This window comes from Cetorhinus maximus, chromosome 19, assembly GCF_964194155.1.
Source record: "Cetorhinus maximus chromosome 19, sCetMax3.hap1.1, whole genome shotgun sequence".
In the NCBI taxonomy this organism is placed as follows: Eukaryota; Metazoa; Chordata; class Chondrichthyes; order Lamniformes; family Cetorhinidae; genus Cetorhinus; species Cetorhinus maximus.
The window spans coordinates 41,039,414-41,061,951 of record NC_135897.1 but is presented as its reverse complement, the minus strand read 5'-3'; the positions used below and the strand labels follow the sequence as shown (position 1 = coordinate 41,061,951).

The window sequence follows — 22,538 nt, the reverse complement described above, 5'->3', positions numbered from 1 at the left end:
AATACTTATTTGGAGGAAGGTCAATTTCAGTGGGTTGAGAACAGATCTTTCCTGGGTAAACTGGAAAGAAAGATTGGTGGGTAAAACCAACAATGGGCTGCCTTTAGAGATGAGATGGTTCGGATACAGCCAAGGTACATTCACATGATGGCAAAAGGTAGGGCAACCAAAACCAGAGCTCCCTGGGTGACAAAGAAAGAGTAAGATGAAGCAGAAAACAGGCATATGATAGATGTCAGGTTGATAATACAAGTAAGCACCAGGCTGAATATAGAAAGCTCAGAGAGGAAGTGCAAAAGGAAATAAGAAGGGCAAGAGATTATGAGAAGAGATTGGCAGCTGACGGAAAAGGGAATCCGAAGCCTTCTATGGATATATAAATAGCAAAAGGAGGGCTGGGGCCAATGGGGGCTGCCCATGGAAGCAAGACGGCATGGCTGAGGTTCTAAATATGTACTTTGCATCTGTCTAAACGAAGGAAGAGGATGCTACCAAAGCCATAGATAGTGAAAGAGGTGGTAAATGAGATACGATATGGGCTAAAAATCAATAAGGCTGCGTTACTAGAAAGGTGATTGTACTTAAAGTTGATAAATCGCCAGGGCCAGATGGGATGCATCCATAAATGCTGAGCGAAGTAAAGATGAAAGCTTACAAAGGTACTGGCCACAATCTACCAAGCCTCCTTAGATATGGTGTGGTTCCAGAGGATTTGAGAATTGCAAATGTTGCACTCTTATTGTGAAGGGAGTAAAGACAAACCAAGTAACTACAGACTAGCAATTTTAACCTAGGTAGTGGGCAAGCTTTTAGAAATAACCCATGATGAAATTAACAGTCACTTGCCAAATGTGACTTAATCAAGGAAAGTCAGCATGGATTTGTTAAAGGCAAATAATGTTTAACTAACTTGATTGCGTCTTTGATGAAGTTATAGAAGGGGTTGATGAGAGTAATGTGGTTGGTGTGTACATGTACTTCAAAAGATATCTGATAATGTGCCACATAAAAGGTTTACCAGCAAAGTTGACACTCATGGAGCAAAACAGACAGTGAAAGCATGGATACGAAATTGGGTGAGTGACAAGCAACAGTCATGGTAAATGGTTATTTGTTTCAGGCTGGAGAAAGGGATACAGTGGAGTTCGCCAAGGATCCATATTAGGATCACTGCTTTACTTGACCTATATTAACAAATTAGGCTTGGATGTACAGGGCACAATCTCAAAATTTGCAGATTACACAAGACTTGGAAGTACTGTGAACTGAGGAGGAGGATAGTGATAGAATTCAAGAAGACACAGCCTGATGCAATGGGCAGACACATGGCAGATGAAATATAACGCTGAGAGGTGTGAAGTGATATATTTTGGTAGGAAGAACGAGGAGAGGCAATATAAATTAGAGGGTATCATTCTAAATGGGGTGCAAAACAGAGACTTGGGGGTCAATGTGTACAAATTGCTATGGTGATAGGGCAGGTTGAAAAAGTGGTTAATAAGGCACATGGAAGGCTGAGCTTTATAAACATTGAGTAGAAAAGCAGGAAGTTATATAAACCTTTATAATCTGGTTCAGTCCAATTCTGAGCACCATACTTTAGGAAGGATATGAAGGCTGTAAAGAAGGTCCAGAAAAGATTTACGAGAGTGGTCCAGACTGTCCAGGGTGAGGGAATTAAGATATGTAGATAGACTGGAGAAAGTGTGGTGGCCTAGACAACTATAGGGAGCCCACTCAGTATTGAAAGGGTTAATGGAGAAATTGAATTAAATGCTTAGGCCTAAGAGAAAAACACTGCAACCTTGAAGAACAATAGCATCTTGTCTGACCACTATAGCAGGATGAGCCCTGATGCATTCCATGTCTCTCTTTCTCTCTCTCTCGGGCCGACTGTAATCAAAGTTGTGATAGCCAAATTATAAACAACTGCACCTGTTGTGGTAAGAATGGATATTAACTAAAACATGGAGTGGTCAGTTAACGTATGCAAATAAGTGGATTGAGATGTGCAAAATTTACTGATTGGTTGTAAAATGCTTTTAAGCCAGTGTTTGCATATTCTGCTTTGAGACGGCACAATAGCTCTTGTTGTATTGTTCTCCCTTGTGCACAAGTAATAAATGGGGTTTCTATGTATTAATGATGCCTCGGTGTGATTAATCTCCGACAGTTTCTGGAGGTTCCACTGAGATGACTAACCCCTGGGGTTGAGTCACGGAGCGCCAGCGTTAGGACCTCGCAGTTCAAGGACTCCTCAGTCCGCTGCAGCCCCATTTGGGCTTCTGGGGTTCATTGACCTGCGATCTGCCTTCGCCTGCCTGTGGCTGACTCTCAGGGTAAGTCATCTATTTAAATATTTGGGAGATTAATTTGGCCAGTAATTTAGTGTTAGTTATTAGTAGTATTCCCAGGGGTTCAAGTCCCCTGGAGGTGAAAAGTAGAAGTAGTATTCCCAGGGGTTCAAGTCCCCTGGAGGTGAAAAGTAGTAGTAGTAGTATTCCCAGGGGTTTGAGTCCCCTGGAGGTGAAAAGTAGTAGTAGTATTCCCAGGGGTTCGAGTCCCCTGGAGGTAAAAAGTAGTAGTATTCCCAGGGATTTGAGTCCCCTGGAGGTGCAAAGTAGTAGTAGTATTCCCAGGGGTTCGAGTCCCCTGGAGGTGAAAAGTAGTAGTAGTATTCCCAGGGGTTCGAGTCCCCTGGAGGTGAAAAAATAGTAGTAGTATTCCCAGGGGTTCGAGTCCCTTGGAGGTAAAAAAGTAGTGGTAGTATACCCAGGGGTTCGAGTCCCCTGGAGGTGAAAAGTAAGTAATTTCTGTGTTTTTATTTGTGTATATTATTAAGTAAAAATGGGAAATATGGCATCAAAGAAACCCCAGATTCCTCCTTTGAATGGAACCCCAAATGCTTACATGTATGTCCATTACGGTCCTGAAATTGTCCAATATGTTTCTGATTGGGTTAAATGGACTCAAGGTAAAGGAGAGAGCTTCCCACCAGCTGGAACTTTTAATCGGGACAGAGTTGAGCTCTTATAATAAGTTTTAAGGGAGGTAGATAGTCCGCTACTGAATTTTCTGTAACTTAAAAAAAATGAATTGATCTAAGTTACAAGAGCTATTTGTGCTGAAGAGAGAGAAAGGGTACCCCTAGGGGGTTAATGAGCAATTGACAAGCAGCAGCAGAGAAAATGTGAGCTTTCGTCAGTTTGAAGGACCCTATAGATGCAGCCTTCAAGATCCCTTTATTCCCCTACTGCTACTCGAAGCTTCGTTTAGAGTTAAGTTCAATATTATAGGAGTATCGATGCATACCTTTATCTATGTTTTTGTTTGTGTGCAATGAAGCATTTGTATGTGAGCTTTGATGTGTTTTCTTCCCTGAATTGTCTTTTGCGTGTGTAGTTGGGCACTTTAGAGTCAAAAGCCCCATATTAGATTAAAGGAAAAGTTTATTCAAATATTCCAAAGTTTTGAGTATAAGGTTTGAGTTGAGATTTCTGGCAAAAATCGTAATTTGAAGGTAGTGTAAAGATACAACAGGGCTTGCCTTTGTTTGAGATGAACCAACCCTTGTACCACCCCCTTGCAGACTAGTAGGGAATAACCCTCATCATCAGCTTCCAAGCTGATTGGGATTAATACATACGAGTTCGTATTCTAAAATTCTGAGGGAAAAAAAAAATTACTTGAAATTCAAAAAGATTCTAGGAAAACCAAAAGACATAAACACAAGGTCTAGGTGGTTCCAATGGGTAAAAAGGGGTTTCTTATGAAGAGATGAATTAAATGTTAAAGGAAATCTGCTTTCCAAAAGCACTGGAATTTGAATTTGGAACAATCTTGAGATGTAAAGTGCAGTGTAATTTAACAGGTTACTTTTGAATCACTAGGATGCTATCTAAGATAAAGAATGTGTCGATAAACATATGGAAATTATAACTTGGATACAAATCATTACACGTGAAAAAGAGGTTGTTTTAATTTTGATAGTGTAAATTACAGTTCTTACAAGGTTTAAAAAATTTGAGGTTTAGTTCTTGATAAAGTTCTCAAAAGGGAATTTTCATTTTAAAAGGTTTGACAACAATTGGCACTAATTCAAATGCTGCAAGCTTTTGTGTTTAAGTCTGTTCCCAAAATGTGAAGTTAAGCTCAAAACCTTGACAAAGTTTGGCAGAAATCTATTTTTTGGCCGAGTTAATGAATTTGGGATAATGCAAAAAAAAAGTCAGACATAATTTAGTGGGACAATAAGATGTTGTTTGAGAAGATAAGGAAGCAAAACATGTCAATACTTGATTTCTGTTTTAAAACTGTTATGAGAAAACTTTATTGGACTGTAAAGGCTCTCCAGACAACCTGAACAAGATAAGATGGTAGCTGTTGCATGTGTAAACTGGTATGAGGAAAGTAGGAGAAAGAGTTAGGGAAAGAGGACATAATGTACAAACTGTTTTAAGGGAAATGAATTTGATAATCTGGCCATCAGCTGAGGCATTGGAACTGCCTAAAGAGTAAGGAAACATTTTAAACAATCAAGACAATAGAGAAACTGACTTCAAGAGAATCAAGATGATCATGGTCAGGGAAAAAACTTAGAGGTAAAACTATGTGAAATCTGTAGTTCAGGAATTGAAATGTAAGGAGAAATAATACTTAACAATTTACCACAAGATGGATACAGGTAAAGGGAAAGCTGGAAAAGGCTAAATAGATGTATTACTGATTATATTAATGTACCTGCGAGCTACAAAAAGTAAAACCACAGGATTAACACCTTGATGACAGGCAGAGTTAAGCGGTTCCCAGAAAGAACCATCACTGGAAGTGAAGATACTGAGCCATTGAAAGATAGGATAAGAAGGTGCATTGTAGAGTTGCTTAAGGAATTGAGGTCTGACATGAGACAGCAGCAGGAGAGAGTAAACTGGAAGGTGTGGGGGTGCCTACCCAGATGGATTCAGATCAGGGAACTCATTTCAAAGGGAGAGTCATTAAAGAAGTGTGTAATCTTATGGAGATTAAACAGAAATTCCATATTCCTTACCACCCCCAGAGTCCAGGGATGGTGGAAAGGATGAACTGAACTTTTAAAAAAAAACATCAATCAAAAGACAGGGAACAGCCCAATATTCTAATGCGCTGTGGGCTACCCCAAGCAGGACCTCCGGGTTCACCGCATTGAAATGATAACAGGAAGGGCCATGCAATTACCTGAAGGCATTATAGTAGGAGGTGTAGGGCCACTGAAAGGAAAAATACAGGACAATGTAAGGGAATTAAGCAGGCAATTACATGAGTTGAGAGAGGATGTTAGAGAATGACAGATGATTAAGGATATGGAAACAGGCAAATCCAAAGAGCAACAACGGACCCCCAAGTGGGGAATAAGGTGATGGTCAGGGTGAGCTCGGAGCGAACAGGCATGGACCATACGAGGTAATTATGGCAGGTAATACATGTGCACATGTAGATATGAGAACGAGAGCCGATGTTAATGTCTCCACAGATCTACGATCCTGGTCATGGGCGTATCAGTACTGGCAACAAGGTCGGGGATCATCACTGCTCATCCCGCACCGCAGGAGTAACTTTGGTACAGCACGGACAGTGCCGAATGCGACACGCAACGGGGAATGTAACAGTAGGAGAACAAGTGCTTTCAAATTGTAGTAAGGGTTTGCTTCAGATCGGGCACACTTAATTACCACACCTACTGAGCCATCTTGTCCGACTATGCATCCAGGACCGACGAATGGTTTGGTACTGGTTAATCAGAAGTTTTGTATGATAATGTACATCATGAGCTGGTACCCGTAGTCTTGAACATATCCGGAATTGTCCTGCCCCAGTGGTGCTCAACCCATACCCAAGTACTCTATACGGCTCTGACGTGCCAATTGATGACTGAAGCAGTTCAGTTCAATGGCGAGATGTGATCAGGCTTGGGAGGGAACTGCGTTAAGCGCAGCCTGATAAATGATGCCGCTACGATATTCAATATAGGGACATCATTGGTTAATCCAAAGCCTGGCTACCGTGCTCGAAAGTCATGCGGGGACTATCAATAAATTAATTGAAATAGGGAAAGATATTTCAGATGAAGCGAGCAGAAATGATGTATGCAGCACCTATGGACAAGAATCATGACTTGACTGGTCGCCAGCTCAGAGGTTTAACACGTGTATATAAAATTAATGTTGAATGTATAGTGAATAGTAATATGCTAATAGGCATTGTATTAGTAATACCTGTCATGCCTATGTCAATGACATAACCCAGGCAAGACGCCACAGTGACTGCTGGTACGGGACCCCAGCCATGGGGCCCGTTTGTAGACCTACAAATGGACTTTATACAAATGCCTAAATGTATGGGATATAATTATGTTTTAGTTCTAGGATGTTTGTTCTCGCGATGGGTGGAGGTGTATCCCACCCGACGAAATGTTGTTGTAAAATTGTTGTTACGTGAATACATACCCAGATTTGGGATACCAGAGATTTTAATCGAGCGATAATGGGCCTCATTTTACCACGAAAGTGATAAAGGAACTGTTGAAGGCCTTACAATGCAACCATCACCTTTCCTGCCCGTACCACCCCCAGTCTACTGGGGCGGTGGAAAGACAAAATGGTATTCTGAAAAACAAACTAGCTAAATTATATGAAGAAATTGGTTTGAAATGGCCTGAAGCTCTACCCTTGGTGCTCATGACTATGCGCTCTCACCCTAACTGTACCACCTCCCTCTCTCCTTATGAAGTTGTAATGGGACGTCCTATGTGCCTCCCAGTGGCCCCACCTTTGTCTGCTAGGGAAATGGACATCCACACCATGGATGAGGGAATGATTATATACTGTATAGCACTCACTAATTCTCTCAAGAGCTTGCATAAACAGGTAGTAGGTCTTCAGAAAAAGCCCACCATTGAAGATTGCCATCAATACCAGCCCGGGGATCTAGTCCTGGTAAAGATCTTCAGGAGAAAAGAACTGTTTGGAACCTCAATGGGAGGGGCCTTTCCAAGTCCTGCTCACCACCCATACGGCCATGAAGGTTGAAGGACGACCCTTGTGGATCCACGCATCGCATGTCAAGCGGACGCTGACTTCGGACGGAAGTGCTCGTGCAAGAACTTTAACTGAGCCGTCAGAATGCAGACTTTGATTTGGATCCTGTCCTGCGTGGTCCTTGCGGGGGCATGGACTACCAATTCTGCGGTTCAACGAATGCAGGCCGTAGCCTTGCAAGTTAATAGGATTAAATGCTGGATTTGTACTCATTTTCCTGTTAACCCCTCCTCCTCTGAGATGCATTTTCTGGCTTTCCCCTCAGATTCCGCATGGTCCCTAGGTAATACAGGGGCCCTCATTCATCAAACGCCCATTTGGAGACGGGAGCCCACCTTTGTAGTTGTTAAGGGGGAGGCCTGGTTATGCGAGGTTATACCAAGGGTAGCACTCAGGTGGGCGAGCTGCCATTGGGTTCCTGTGCCTACCTTGCTGATTCAAGCCAGCTATCTACTCCCTCCCTATCCTCTGGAATCAGGATTCCACTGAGGAAGAAGCTTGGCGACTAGGATACATAGAACTTGGCTAAGGGTGGTGGATTGTCCTTTTAGGACAAAAGGGGGGGGAAGTGTGGTGGCCTAGACAACTATAGGGAGCCCACTCAGTATTGAAAGGGTTAATGGAGAAATTGAATTAAATGCTTAGGCCTAAGAGAAAAACACTGCAACCTTGAAGAATAATAGCATCTTGTCTGACCACTATAGCAGGATGAGCCCTGAGACATTCCATGACTCTCTCTCTCTCTCGGGCCGAATGTAATCAAAGTTGTGATAGCCAAATTATAAACAACTGCACCTGTTGTGGTGGGAATGGGTATTAACTAAAACATGGAGTGGTCAGTTAATATATGCAAATAAGTGGATTGAGATGTGCAAGATTTACTGATTGGTTGTAAAATGCTTTTAAGCTAGTGTTTGCATATTCTGCTTTGAGACGGCACAATAGCTCTCGTTGTATTGTTCTCCCTTGTGCACGAGTAATAAATGGGGTTTCTATGTATTAATGATGCCTCGCTGTGATTAATCTCCAACAAAAGTGTGAGGTAATGCATTTCGGGAGGGCAAACAAAGCAAGGGAATATTCAAACAGGAGGATATTGAGGGGTTGAGGAAGTGAGAGACCTTGGAGTGCATGTCCACAGGTCCCTAAAGGTGGCGGGACAGGTGGATAAGGTGGTAAAGAAAGTATATGGAGTGCTTTCCTTTATTGGGCAAAGTATTGAATACAAAAGCAGGGATTAATGATGGAACTGTATAAAACGCTGGTTAGGCCACAGATGCAATTTTGTGTACAGTTTTGATCACCATATTACAGGAAGAACATAATTCTCTGGGAGGAGCACAGATGAAATTTACCAGAACGTTACCAGAGCATGAAAATTGCAGCTATGAGGAAAGATTGGATAGGCTAGGGTTGTTTATCTTAAACAGAAGGCTGAGGGATGACCTAATTGAGGTGTACAAAATTGAGGGACCTAGACAGGATAGATAGGAAAGACCTGTTTCCCCTAGCTTAGGGATCAATTGCCAGGGGGCATAGATTTAAGGTGATTGGTCGAAGGATTCGAGGGGACAAGAGGAAAAACTTTTTCACCCAGAGGGAAGTCAGCCTCTGGAATTCATTGCTTGAATTGGTGGTTGAGGCAGAAACACTCAACTCATTAAAATGAGCAACTAGTTTCTTTTTTTCCTTTACGGCTGGCGCAGACACAATAGGTTGAATGGCTTCTTTCTGCACCGTAATTTTTCCATGGTTCTAAAGTGGCAGAGCCATTTTTTAGGGCACCTTTTCTAACCCTCTCCATATCTGGAGTGAGCAGAGGATACCCTGAAGAGAACTGCTCAGTCACAGGTGCTTCTGCCCAAAAACACTTCTATCCCAACGCAGGTGTCTAACAACCTTCGTGCATCTGTTGCCCGTGTGCAGAATCTTGACTCGGGACTTCCAGGTTCACAGCCCTGTCCCCGTTGCCAATTCTCCATCACCACAGGACTTGGCAAATGGACCCAGGTAGAAGCTTGCACATGGCTTTATTTAACATTGGGACCTTGGGGCACCGTCATTGTCCACAAGATCTTGATCAAATTTCAGTGCTGTGTTAAACAACGACGACCAGGAATACCTTGCTGCTACAGCCTTCTTCCACCTACATAGCCAGTGAGAGGAACAGTTTTCCTTCACCTGTTATGCCTTTGAGGACTTTTTTGACCACATTTTGTCTGACACCTCCCTCTGACCTTGCCACCATGGGTGACCCTAACAGGAGCATGGATACCGCAATGGTATTGCTCAAGGGATTGTTGAAGTGCACAAGCCTCTCCACCATGTCAATGTGGCAATCCACAGAGAAGATCTACAGATTGCAGGTGACTGCAGTGTCATCACCCACTCTGCATCAGATTTGTAAACGATTCTCAATTTCTTCAATTCTGCATACAAGAAAATCGGTCTGTCCTTTAATGTTGCCAAAATGAAACTCATATCTACTCACACCTGATCAGTCAAATATTCCACCTCTCACATATGCTGAAGAGGAGATTGTGGAATGTGTTTAGGGAAGGAAATCTGCCACCCTTACCTGGTCTGGCCTACATGTGAGTCCAGACCAACAGCAATGGGTTGACTCTTAAATGCCCTCTGAACAAGGGCAATTAGGGATGGGCAATAAATGCTGGCCTAGCCAGTGATGCTCACATCCTCGGAATGAACAAAAAAATGAAGACCCATGACAGAAACGTGCGACCCAGAGTAGATGCCATACTCAAATCGAGAGATAGCCAATGATGACAAGTGTGGGGACACACAAATAATTGGCATGCAAGTTCTAATTCCTCTGGAACTTAAGTTAAACTCATGAATCAGACCTGGAGGACAGACAAATTACTGCAGGCTAATTGTTCCCACTCAGTTCCTGCAAGTGAATGTCTAGAGCAATGGTTGTCAGCCTTTTCTGAAAAAAAAGGAACCCTATATTACGTTGTGAGATTCTGTGAAACCCCAACCCTCTCTCCCTCCTCCTCTCCATCTGTATATTATAGAACAAGAATGAAAACAAAGTAAAACACTATTGAATGAATGAAAATGCAAAAAAAAATATTTTTCATTAAATTTAAAAACAAAATATCTTGAAAAATTTGGTACAATTTTTGAATGACCTGAAAATTGTGCGGAATCCTTTAGGGATTCTCGCGGAACCCTTGGCTTCCTGGGAACCCTGGTTGAAAAACAGTGGTCTAATGACTGCTGCACATAATTGGACAAGCAATGTCGAGCTCACCAATGCACTACATTAGGAAATGTCACAATTTTCTTAGATACTTACAGCACAGAAGGGAGCCAGCCATTCAGCCCAGCATGTCTGTGGCAGCTCTTTGAAACAGCTGCTTTATTTAGTCCCTCAACCCAGCTTTCCTCATAATCTTTCAAATTAATTCTCGTAAAATGTATCTCCAATTGCCTTTTGAAAGTTCTAATCTAAACGGATTCCACCTTCTCTGGTAGCACATTACATATCATAACATTGTGTTAAATAATTTCTCACTTCCCCTCTAGTTCTTTTGCCAATTACTTTAAGTCTATGACCTCTGGTTGTCAACCCACATGCCAGAGGAAACAGTGATTCCCAACTTTGCTCCTTCAAAACTCCCCAATTTTGAATATCTCTATTAGGAGTCCCTTTAACCTTTTTGGCTCTTAAAAAAAAATTGTCATTTGTGTTTATATAGCAGTTTTCCTGACTACCAGATGTCTCAATGCAATTTACAGACAATGAAGTACTTTTGAAGTACAGTCACAGTTGTATTGTAGAAAATTTGGCAACAAATTTTCACAAAGCAGGCTCCTACAAACAGCAATATGACAATGACCAAGTAAAATGCTATTTTGTAATGTTAATTGACCAAGACACCGGAGATAACTCCCTTGTTCTTGTTCGAATAGCATCATGGGATCTTTTACATTCAACTCTGCAGGGCAGACAGGACTTCGGTTTCACATTTCATCAGGAAGTGCAACACTCTCTCAGTACTGCACTCGAGCATTCAGCCTTGATTTGTGTTTAAGTCCTGGAGTGGGACTTGAACCTGGAATGTTGAGACTCAGAGACAAGAATGCTACCAACCAACTGAGCCATAGCTGCCACTAATGAGAAAAATCCCAGCTTTTCTAATCTCGTTAACAACTTTTATTTATATAACACCTTAAATGTAATAAAACATCCCAAGCTGCTTTCCAGGAGGGTTAAAAGCAAAATTTGACACCAAGCCACGTAAATACAATATTAGGACAGAAACCAAAAGGTTAATCAAGGTTTGAAAGTTTTAAAGGAAGAAAGAGAGAACGAGAGGTAGGAATGCATTGAAATAGTCAAATCGAGAGGTAGCAAAGCCATGGATGAGGGTTTGAGCAGCAATTGAGCTGAGGTACAAATGGGGGATCTTTGTGATGGCACGGATATCTGGTCAGAAGCTCATCTCTTGGTCAAATATGCCACTAAGGTTGTGCATGTCTCGCCACATAAGTGAAGTCCTTATCCCTGGTATCACCTGGTAAACCTCCGCTGTACCATCTTGAAAACTTTGACAACCTTCCTAAATAGTAGTGCCCAGAATTACAAGCAATGCTCCAGCTGAGACCTAGCCAGTGATTTGTAAAGGCTCGGCATGACTTCCTTGTTCTTGCACTCAATGCTCTATTTACAAAATAGTCACTTGGTAGTATAGAACTGGAGTATTGCTGAAAAAAAAAGTGACGTGCTGTCAAAAGTTTTTGTCTTGCACTCATCAGGACAGAATCTCAAGAATACCAAATCTTAAAGGGAACAACAATTTACACTGCATGACAAGAGGGTGCTGACTGGTTGGCAAGTGGACACTGATTAGTGGCACTGCCATGGGGAATGCACCAGGGAACAGTCAACTGCCAAGCTTTTGTTATATTCAAACCAGGCAAGCTGACTCGAATTGATAAAAACATTGCCATGGGGAATGAACCAGGTAATGCCTGTTCCCTAAGCTTTTGTTTAGTTGAAAAAGGTGCAATGCATGGGCATGTTCCTTCTGTTTGCAGAAAACAGGGCCCTGCATGAGAATACATGTAGCTTCTAGCATGCCTAAGTAACCCACACTGAGCCCGGCTGATAATCTTAAATTGGTTATTAGTGCAATTCTTAGCGCAATCAGGATTGTTTAGTAAGTGTTGCCCAATCGCAGAATCACATCTAATATTGGACACTATGTTCTGTGTTTTGCAAACCTGGGCTGGCTGCGTGCAGTCAGTACTTTCCCTGTTGCGCTATGTTGTGCTATTTGATATGATCCACAGTTGATAGGACATGTGGCCTACATACCTGGCATCACATCAACACTGAAATTTATCTACCACATTGCTCACTTGTGTGGTAGGCAGAACATTGATTTCGGCTCGACAGCAGTATCCTGTTAGTGGAGAATACCATTTGTGTTGCTACGGCATAGCAACAGCATGAAACAGCTAGCTTCCCCTGTCGTTCAAAGTTTTGAGACACGTTACCTTTCCAGGGTAATCCAAGGGACTCTGGGCACTTTTCAGGAGCAAATGTGGTGGCTTTAAGCCCATTCACGAGTCTGTGCAATTTACAATGAGCAATGATCTGATCAAGGTACTGTTATCCCACAGGATAATTTTGGTGTGTCCTATTTCATCATCAAGCTTGTACAGTGAGCAAATAGCTGGGGCCCTATTGATGAGGTTGCTGATAAGGTTAATCTTATAGCGCGTGGAACTGTAGGAACCCAACCCATATATTGGCCAGTAAAGGAGGTCTTGCGGTGGCTAGTAGTAGAGAACCATTGGCATATTTCTAAACTAGCACGTCGCGGAAAGGGAGCTTGTTTGACTACTCCATTTCAAAGGTGAATTTGAGTGCAGGATGGAGCCCATTAAGGTGTGTAAGAAAATTCTTACATGCAGCTGCAGATTCAAATATAGCAAATGTATCATCTACTTATTGGAAATAGGCAACAGGTAGAAGGCTACATGTCATTCCATTGAAGACAAGCTCCCTTTCGCAAGCCCACCTTCACTGGTCAATATCAGAAATAGGGCCCAAGCCATTTGCAAGTCTGACACCGAAATAGGACACATCAAATCTTTCAAGAGCGAGTGCAGCTGCAAGTGGGGCATTCAATATGAATTCACCCAGCAATTGTTCGATAAACAGGCCTGATAGGAGGGTGGAATACCCAGGAAATGAGGTGGTGGACTAGCCAAAAGAAACAAGCTGGGCCTAGCTTGAAATTCCTCTTTGTGAATAAAAGAGGTGGCTAAGAGCAGCAAACAGATTTACCATATCAGAAACTGTACCTGGCCCCCGGGCAAGTGTATGGGCAGTTTAATTAGAGGCTTTGCCAATACAGGAGGAGAGAGCTGTACTTTGAAAGATATCCCAAGGTTTCCATTCAAAAGTCACGGACACATTTGCTGGCCAACTGTGGGGGAGTTCAGAATAAATCCAGTAAACCTCCTCTGAACTGCCTCCAATGCATTTACGTCCTTCCTTAAATAAGGAGACCAAAACTGCACACCAGTATTAGAGATGATCAATGCCCTGCATAACTGAAGCAAAACATCCTTATTTTGATGCTCAATTCCTCTCCTAGTAAAGGATAGCATTCCATTAGCCTTCTTGATTACATGCTGTACCAGCACACTAACTTTTTGTGACTCATGCAAAAGAACACCTAGATCCCTCTGCACCTTGGAATTCTGCAGTCGTTCTCCATTTAAGCAATACTCTGCTTTTTTATCCTTCCTGCCAAAGTAAACTTCACTTTTTCCCACATTATACTCCATCTGCCAGATTTTAGCCCACTCACTCAACCTATCTATATCCCCATCTGCAAACTCAAGTCTTCTTCACAACATACTTTCCTACCTACCTTTACATCGTCTGAAAATTTAGCTACCATGCATTCGCTCCCTTCATCTAAGTAATTGGTGTAAATTCTGAGGCCCCAGCACAGACCCCTGCGGGACTCTGCTTGTCACATCCTGCCAATCAGACAAGGACCCATTTATGTATACTCTGTTTTCTGCCAGTCAGCCAATCTTCTATCCAGGCTAATATGTTACCCTGTCACGATGAGCTTTTATCTTCCACAATAACTTTGATACGGCAGCTTATCAAATGCTTTCTGGAAATTCAAGTACAGCACATCTACAGGCTCCCCTCTATCCACAACACATATTATTCCTTCAAAGAACTCTAATAAATTAGTTAAACACAATATCCCTTTCACAAAACCATGCTGACTCTTTGCAATTACCTTTTCTAAGTGCCCAGCTATAACCTCCTTAATGATCGATTCTAACATCTTCCCCATGACAGACTTCAAAACTTTGTCCTTGGTTTTACAGCTGACCTGACTTAGGGGCTGTGCCTGATTTAACCCTTATTGTGTTAATTTAGTTTATTGTTTTAACTCTGAAAGAGATGACAGACTTCAAGCTAACTGGCCTATAGTTTCCTGTTTTCTGCCTCCGTCCCTTCTTGAATAGAGGGGTTATATTTGCTACTTTCCAGTCTGATGGAACTTTTCCAGAATCTAGGGAATTTTGGAAAATTAACACTGATGCATCTACAACCTCATTAGCCACCTCTTTTAAGACCCAAGCGTGAAATCCATCTAGACCCAGAGACCTGTTAGCCCGCAGCTCCATCAGTTTGCTCAGTACTGCTTCCCTAGTGATTGTATTTTCACCAAGTTCTTATCTCGCCTTCACATCTCAATTTGGAGATATTACTAGAATGTTTTTTGAATCCTCTATAGTGAAGACAGGCAAAATATTTGTTCATTTCATCTGCCATTTCCTTATTAACTCCCCACTGTCACTCTCTAGAGGACCAACACTCACTTTACCTACTCTTTTCCTGTGTAAATACCTGTAGAAGCTCTTGCTATCCATTTTTACATTTCTAGCTAACTTCCTCTCATATTCTAATTTCTTTCTCCTGATTAACATTTTAGTCATTCTCTAGTCAGAATATAAAGAATGGCAATCATCTGACCTGCCACTCATCTTTGCAGTTATATGCTTTTCCTTAAGTTTGATGCTTTCCTTAACTTCTTGAGTTAACTATAGATGATGGGTCCTCCCTTTAGAATTTTTCTTTATAGTAAGAATATACTTATTCTGAATATTCTGAAATATCCCCTTAAACGTCTGCCAGAGCATCTCTATTGATCTATCCCCTAGCCAAGTTTCCCAGTTCACTTCAGCTAGCTGAGCTTTCATGCCCATAGTTGCCCTTATTTAAGTTTAAAATTCTAGTCTTAGAACCACTCTTCCCCCCTTTAAATTGGATGTAGAATTCAATCATATTGTGGTCACTGCTACCTAGGGGTACCTTAACTCGGAGGTCATTAATTAATCCTGTCACATTACACAATACCAAGTCTAATATAACCTGCTCTCTGATTGGTTCCAGAATGTACTGCTCTACAAAAAGCTCTCGAAAGCATTCTATGAGCTCCTCACCCAGGCTACTACTGCCAATCTTAATTTTCCAGTTTATATATAGATTAAAGTCACCCATAATTATTGCTGTCCCTTTATCATAAGCACCCAATATTTCTGGTATACTTTATCCTACATTGTGATTACTGTTAGAGGGTCTGGAGACCACTCCCACTAGTGAATTCTTTCCCCTACTATTCCTCATCTCCACCCAAACCAATTCTACATTCTGGCCTCCTGAACCAAAGTCATCTCTACCTATTGCACAAATGCCATCCTTGATTAACAGTGCTACCCCTCCACCTTTACCTAGCTTCCTATATTTATTGAATGTCATATATCCCTCAATATTCAGGAGCTAGTCTTTGTCATCCTGCAGCCAGGTCTCCAGAATGACTATCAAATCATATTTATTTACTTCAACATGCACTACCAATTTACTTTGTTATGAATGCTATGTGCATTCAGATAGAGCCTTTAGATGTTACAAAGATAACAAAAAGACTAAACTAGTCTCGATTCTTTGTGCTTTCTTAGGTTTTCTCTCTCTGTCCCTTCCTGCCATTCTCCAATCCTCATTTCCCATATTACTATTTTCCTCTCTTACTTTGTCTCTACTCTTTGATATACCACATCTTTCCACATTTGATCCCTTGTCCCCACTATTTAGTTTAAAACCCTCTCTATTTCCCTAGTTATGTGGTTCGTAAGAACACTGTCCCAGCACAGTTCAGGTGTAGGCCATCCCAACAGTACAGCAACCCCCCACCAACTTTCCCCAATATTGGTGCCAATGCTCCACAAACAGGAACCCACTTCTCCCACACCAGTCTATGAGCCACATTCACCTCTCTAATTTTAGGTACCCTATGCCAATTTACAAACAGTTGAGATAATAATCCAGAGATTATAACCTTTGATGTTCTGCTTTACAATTTAGTGCCTAGCTCCTCATACTCTCTATGCAGAACCTCATTCCTAGTTCTACCTATGTCATTGGTACCTACATGGCTCACAACAACTGAATCCTCTCCCTCCCACTGCAAGTTCCTCTCCAGCCCTGAGCAGACGTCCCAAACTCTGGCACCAGGCAGGCAACGCAGCTGTCTGGACTCTCGCTCTTTGCTGCAGACAACAGTGTCAATCCCCTTCACTATACTGTGCCCTACTACCACTATGTTCCTTTTGTCTCCCCCCGACTTGAATGGCTTTCTGTACCATGGTGCCATGGCCAGTTTGCCCATGCACCCTGCAGCCCCCACTCTCAGCCAAACAAGCTGAGAGAACCTCAAACCTATTGGGGCAACTGCAGAGGCTCGTGCTCCTGCACTCTGGGTCCCCTTGCCTGCCTCACTCGTAGTCACAGCCTCCTGTCCCTGACCACTGACCAAATCAGAAGACCCAATTCTAAGCGGTGTGACTGTCTCCTGGTACCAAGCATCCAGCTGACTTCCCCCTCCCTGATGTGTTGCAGAGTCTGCAACTCAGCCTTCAGCTCAATGATTCTGAGCCGAAGTTACTCAAGCAACAAACACTTACTGCAGACATGTTTGCCCTGGATCACAACGTTATCCAGAAACTCCCACATGCTGTAACTTTGAGGCAACACCTATCCTGCCATCCTTAAAGTGTTTTAAATAATTAACTTATTTATATTAATCACCTATTTGTTGTTTTTTTTAAATATATGCTTTATTAACTTTAACAGCAAGTTATGTACTATTTTAAACCTTAAGGATAGAATAGAACTTACTCACTTACCAGATACTCACCAAATGGCTAGCTTCTTTCCCTGTAGTAGAGTAAGAACCATTTCCTACAGAGTGGGAAAGATAAAAAAAAGAAACAAACACCTCCTTCCTCCCCTTCACTGAACTCCCCCAATCGCCAAACTCCAAGTCTGTACTCATTTCCTTCAGCTCCACTCTTTTGACTTAGCTGCATTCAAGAACCCTGAATTTATAGTAAACTCAACTGGGGCTACAGTAATCAGATTCAACCAATTAGTATCATGGGCTTTATTAATAGGGACAGAGGGTTTAAGAGCAAGGAGGTTATGTTAAACTTGTATAAAACACTGGTTCAGCCTCAACTGGAGTAGTGTGTCCAGTTCTGGGCACCACACTTTAGCAAAGATATGAAGGCATTAGGGAAGAGTACAGAAAAGATTCACAACAATGTTACCAGGGATGAGGAATTTCAGTTATGTAGACAGATTGGAGAAGCTGGGACGGTTTACCTTGGAAAAGAAAAAAGGTCGAGAGGAAGTTTGATAGAGGTATTCAAAATCATGAGGGGTCTGGACAGAGTGGATAGGACCAAAAAATTCCCAATGGTCAAAGGATTGAGGGAACAGATTTAAGGTAATTGGCAAAAGTAATGGAGACCAGAAACTTTTTCACACAGCCAATGGTTAAGATTAAGAACACGCTGCCTTAATGTGTGGTGGAGGCAGATTCAATGCAGACATTCAAGTGTGAATTGGATTGTTATCTGAAAAAGAAGAATGTGCGGGGTTATGGGGAGAAGGTCGGGGAACAGGTGAATTGCTCATTCGGAGAGCCGGCACAGGTCAAATGGCGACCTTCTGTGCTGTAATAATTCTGTGATTCTGTAAATATCTGTTTTCTTATGAGTATTATTAAAACACTCTGTACATGGGCTGGGCATGCGGGCAGGAGTGTTATTTGAAAAGAGGTCCTTCAACCAAAAACGTTTCAGAACCATCAGAACCACTGATTTAGTTTACACTGCCTCTCCATGTTTTATTTAGATAATCTCTATCAGTGCCTTGTACACTGATGGGCGTTCTCAAGCCTTAGCTCTTGCCAACATCTGCCCAAATTATTTGAGTTTAGGTAAAATAGGCTACGGCCTTACAACGGGCATTGCACAATGCACATGAATTTTCAGTAGTTGGTTTGAACACTGCCGAGCTTGATGATGATTAAAGAACATGTTTCTACAGCATCAAGCACTGAATGAAGAAAATAAAAGTTCAACCATACTACAACTAAAGCAAATAATCAACTTACATATGTCCCTGGGTGCTTGCAGCAGGTTCTGTCATGTACTCCATCTTGGCGATGTTGACCAATGCAATGTGTGTGGACCTGTAAGAGAAAGCGAAACAAGTGAGTCAGTAAGTTAATCAGTCAGTCAGGTGCTCGGGCCATCCTCCTCCTCCTCCTCCTCCTCCAATCCACCCTCCTGCCCAATTTACCCGTTAACTCCCCGCGACCCCAAACCCCCACCTACACCCCGGTCTCTCCCCAACCTCTTTCCCCCCGCCCAGCCCCACCCTTCCCCCTCCACCCAACCTCCAGTCTCCCGCACTATACCGCACCTCCCCCGCCACCACCATTGTCCTCCCCTCACCCCAACACCCCTCCTCACCCACCACCCTTGTCCTCCCCCACCCCAAACACCCTCCTCCCCCACCACCCTGTCCTCCCCCCACCCCAAACTCCCAACTCCCACCACCCTTGTCCTCCTCCCACCCCAACCCAAACACCCTCCTCCCCCACCACCCTTGTCCTTCCCCCCACCCCAAAACCCCTCCTCCCCCACCACCCTTATCCTTCCCCCCACCCAAACCCCCTCCTCCCCCACCACCCTTGTCCGCCCCCCACCCCAACACAAACCCCCTCCTCCCCCAGTGGTCTCCCCATCCACCATCCCACCCGCTCCCCGACCATCAGTCGGACCCCTCCATCCAAACCACACCCCCCACCCCCACCCCCCCCCCCACCCCCAGCCTCCGATTCTTCATCCCCACCGACCCCCACTGCGGCATCACCTCCCCCATCGACCCAAGGCCCCGCCCCCCCGTCCCCCAGCATTCCCCCACCCCCCGCAGCCATTGCCCATCTCCCAGCCGCTGCCCGTCCGTCCCCCCCAGCCCTCGCCCCTGCCCCCATCCGTCCGTCCCCCACAGCCCTCAACCCTGCCTGTCCCAGCCGTCCCCCACCCAGCCCTTGCCCCCCCCTGCCCCGGCCCCCCCCCCAGCCCCTGCCCGTAGTCACCCTCAGCCCCTGCCTGCGCCACCCCCCCCCAGCGTCCCCCCCCCCAGCCCTGGCCCGTCCCCCCCGTCGCCCCCCCCAGCCCTGGCCCGTCCATTCCCCCCACAGCCCTTGCCCGTCCCCCCCGTCGCCCCACCCAGCCCTTGCCCGTCGCCCCCCCCAGCCCTTGCCCGTCGCACCCCCCCAGCCCTTGCCCGTCCTCCCCGTCGCCCCCCCACTTCCTCGCCCGTCCCCCCCGTCGCACCCCCCCAGCCCTCGCCCGTCCTCCCCGTCGCCCCCCCACTTCCTCGCCCGTCCCCCCCGTCGCACCCCCCCAGCCCTCGCCCGTTCCCCCCCTCCGTCACCCCCCCAGCCCTCGCCCGTCCCCAGCCCTCGCCCGTCCCCCCCCCAGCCCTCGCCCGTTCCCCCCGTCGCCACCCCCAGCCCTCGCCCGTCCCCCCTCCCAGCCCTCACCCGTCCCTCCCCGTCGCTCCCCCCAGCCCTCGCCCGTCACCCCCGTCGCCTCCCCCACCCTTGCCCATCCCCCATCCCCCATCCTTGCCCGTCCGTTTCCCCCCCCCCACCCGCCCTTGCCCGTCCGTCCCCCCCAAGCCCGTACCCGTCCGTCCCCCCCAGCCTGTTCCCGTCCGTTCCCCTCAGCCCGTCCCCGTCCGCCACCCACCCACCCCAGCCCGTCCCCGTCCGCCTCCCACCCACCCCAGCCCGTCCCCGTCCGTTCGCCCACCCCCACCCCCCCCGGCCCGTCCCTGTCTCCCCGTCTTCCCCCCCAGCCCTTCCCCTTCCGTCCCCCTCAGCCCGTCCACGTCCGTCCCCACCTCCCCCGCAACCCTTGCCCGCCCCCCACCCAGCCCTTGCCGCCCCCTGCCCGTGCCCGTCTCCCCCCCCAGCCCGTGCCCGTCCATGTCTCCCCCCACCCCCCCACCCCATTCCGGTCCCCGTCCTCTCCCACCCCCCTCCCCCCACCCCCTCCCCCCCCCCACCCACCCACCCACACACCCCCAGCCCTTGCCCGTCCCCGCCCCCCCAGCCCTTGCCCGTCCCCGCCCTCCCCACCCCTTGCCCGTCCCCGCCCCCCCCACCCCTTGCCCGTCCCCGCCCCCCCTTGCCCGTCCCCGCCCCCCCCCACCCCTTCCCCGTCCCCCCCACCCCTTCCCCGTCCCCGCCCCCCCCACGCCTTCCCCGCCCCCCCCACCCCTTCCCCACCCCCCCCCACCCCCCCCCCTTCCCCACCCCCCCCCACCCCTTCCCCGTCCCCGCCCCCCCCCACCCCTTCCCCGCCCCCCCCCCACCCCACCCCGTCCCCGTCTCCCCCACCCCACCCCTTCCCCGTCCCCGTCTCCCCCACCCCTTGCCCGTCCCCGTCTCCCCCACCCCACCCCTTGCCCGTCCCCCCACCCCTTGCCCGTCCCCCCACCCCTTGCCCGTCCCCCCACCCCTTGCCCGTCCCCCCACCCCCCACCCCTTGCCCGTCCCCCCACCCCCCACCCCTTGCCCGTCCCCCCACCCCCCACCCCTTGCCCGTCCCCCCACCCCCCACCCCCCACCCCTTGCCCGTCCCCCCACCCCCCACCCCTTGCCCGTCCCCGTCTCCCCCACCCCCCAGCCCTTGCCCGTCCCCGTCTCCCCCACCCCAGCCCTTGCCCGTCCCCGTCTCCCCCACACCAGCCCTTGCCCGTCCCCGTCTCCCCCACCCCCCACCCCAGCCCTTGCCCGTCCCCGTCTCCCCCACCCCCCACCCCAGCCCTTGCCCGTCCCCGTCTCCCCCACCCCCCACCCCAGCCCTTGCCCGTCCCCGTCTCCCCCACCCCCCACCCCAGCCCTTGCCCGTCCCCGTCTCCCCCACCCCCCACCCCAGCCCTTGCCCGTCCCCGTCTCCCCCACCCCCCACCCCAGCCCTTGCCCGTCCCCGTCTCCCCCACCCCCCACCCCAGCCCTTGCCCGTCCCCGTCCCCCCCACCCCCCACCCCAGCCCTTGCCCGTCCCCGTCCCCCCCACCCCAGCCCTTGCCCGTCCCCGTCCCCCCCACCCCCCACCCCAGCCCTTGCCCGTCCCCGTCCCCCCCACCCCCCACCCCAGCCCTTGCCCGTCCCCGTCCCCCCCACCCCCCACCCCAGCCCTTGCCCGTCCCCCCCACCCCCCACCCCAGCCCTTGCCCGTCCCCCCCACCCCCCACCCCAGCCCTTGCCCGTCCCCCCCACCCCAGCCCTTGCCCGTCCCCCCCACCCCCCACCCCAGCCCTTGCCCGTCCCCCCCACCCCCCACCCCAGCCCTTGCCCGTCCCCGTCTCCCCCACCCCCCACCCCAGCCCTTGCCCGTCCCCCCCACCCCAGCCCTTGCCCGTCCCCCCCACCCCAGCCCTTGCCCGTCACCGTCTCCCTGCCCGTGCCCGAGCCCAAGCCCGTGTCCCCCTCACCCGTCCCATTGCCCTCACCCCCGCCTCAGGCAGCGGATTTTTCTTCAATGGTCTGAGCGCGAGGCTGTGACGGGACAGCTCGAACTCGGGCCGCTTGTGTTTTCTTTCCGTCAGGACCGAGGCCCGTTTCCGAAGTAGCCTCATCCTACCTGCAAGCAGCAAACCAACTCCGGCTCGGGATTAGCTCCGGTTTGATTCCCCCCGGCTCCGGGATTGGCTCCGGTTTAATTCTCCCCGGCTCAGGATTAGCTCCGGTTTGATTCTCTCAGCACTAGGACCGCGTGCCACCCCGAAGCCCCGCTGAACGCTTCCGGTTCCTGTGAATAGCTGTTCGTATCGTGCCTGTCATTACTCTCAGTGAGAATGAACATTTCGCCTTTATAACTAAAATTACATTCTCATTTATTTACATTAACTAATTATCTAAAACTCTGATTTTTTACTAAATCGAAAGATACCAAGTGTCCATGTTTGTTACCCATTTTTCCCCAACCTGGAAAATTGAGTAACAGTTTCCAAATTGTCAGGACTCAA

The 22,538-nt window shown here is 47.3% G+C and overlaps 1 protein-coding gene across 1 annotated transcript in view; it reads right to left on the bottom strand.

The window, feature by feature from the left end:
- The window catches only part of nmd3 (NMD3 ribosome export adaptor), a 62,875-nt gene extending 40,582 nt beyond the window's left edge, over nt 1-22,293 (bottom strand). The window contains exons 1-2 of the mRNA XM_078563781.1: nt 22,154-22,293; nt 18,605-18,682 (exon numbers count right to left, since the gene is read on the bottom strand). Of these exons, the coding sequence (XP_078419907.1) occupies nt 18,605-18,648 (44 nt within the window). The 5' untranslated portion in view covers nt 18,649-18,682; nt 22,154-22,293. The remainder of the gene's footprint in view (nt 1-18,604; nt 18,683-22,153) is intronic.
- Between the last annotated feature and the right edge of the window lie 245 nt (nt 22,294-22,538).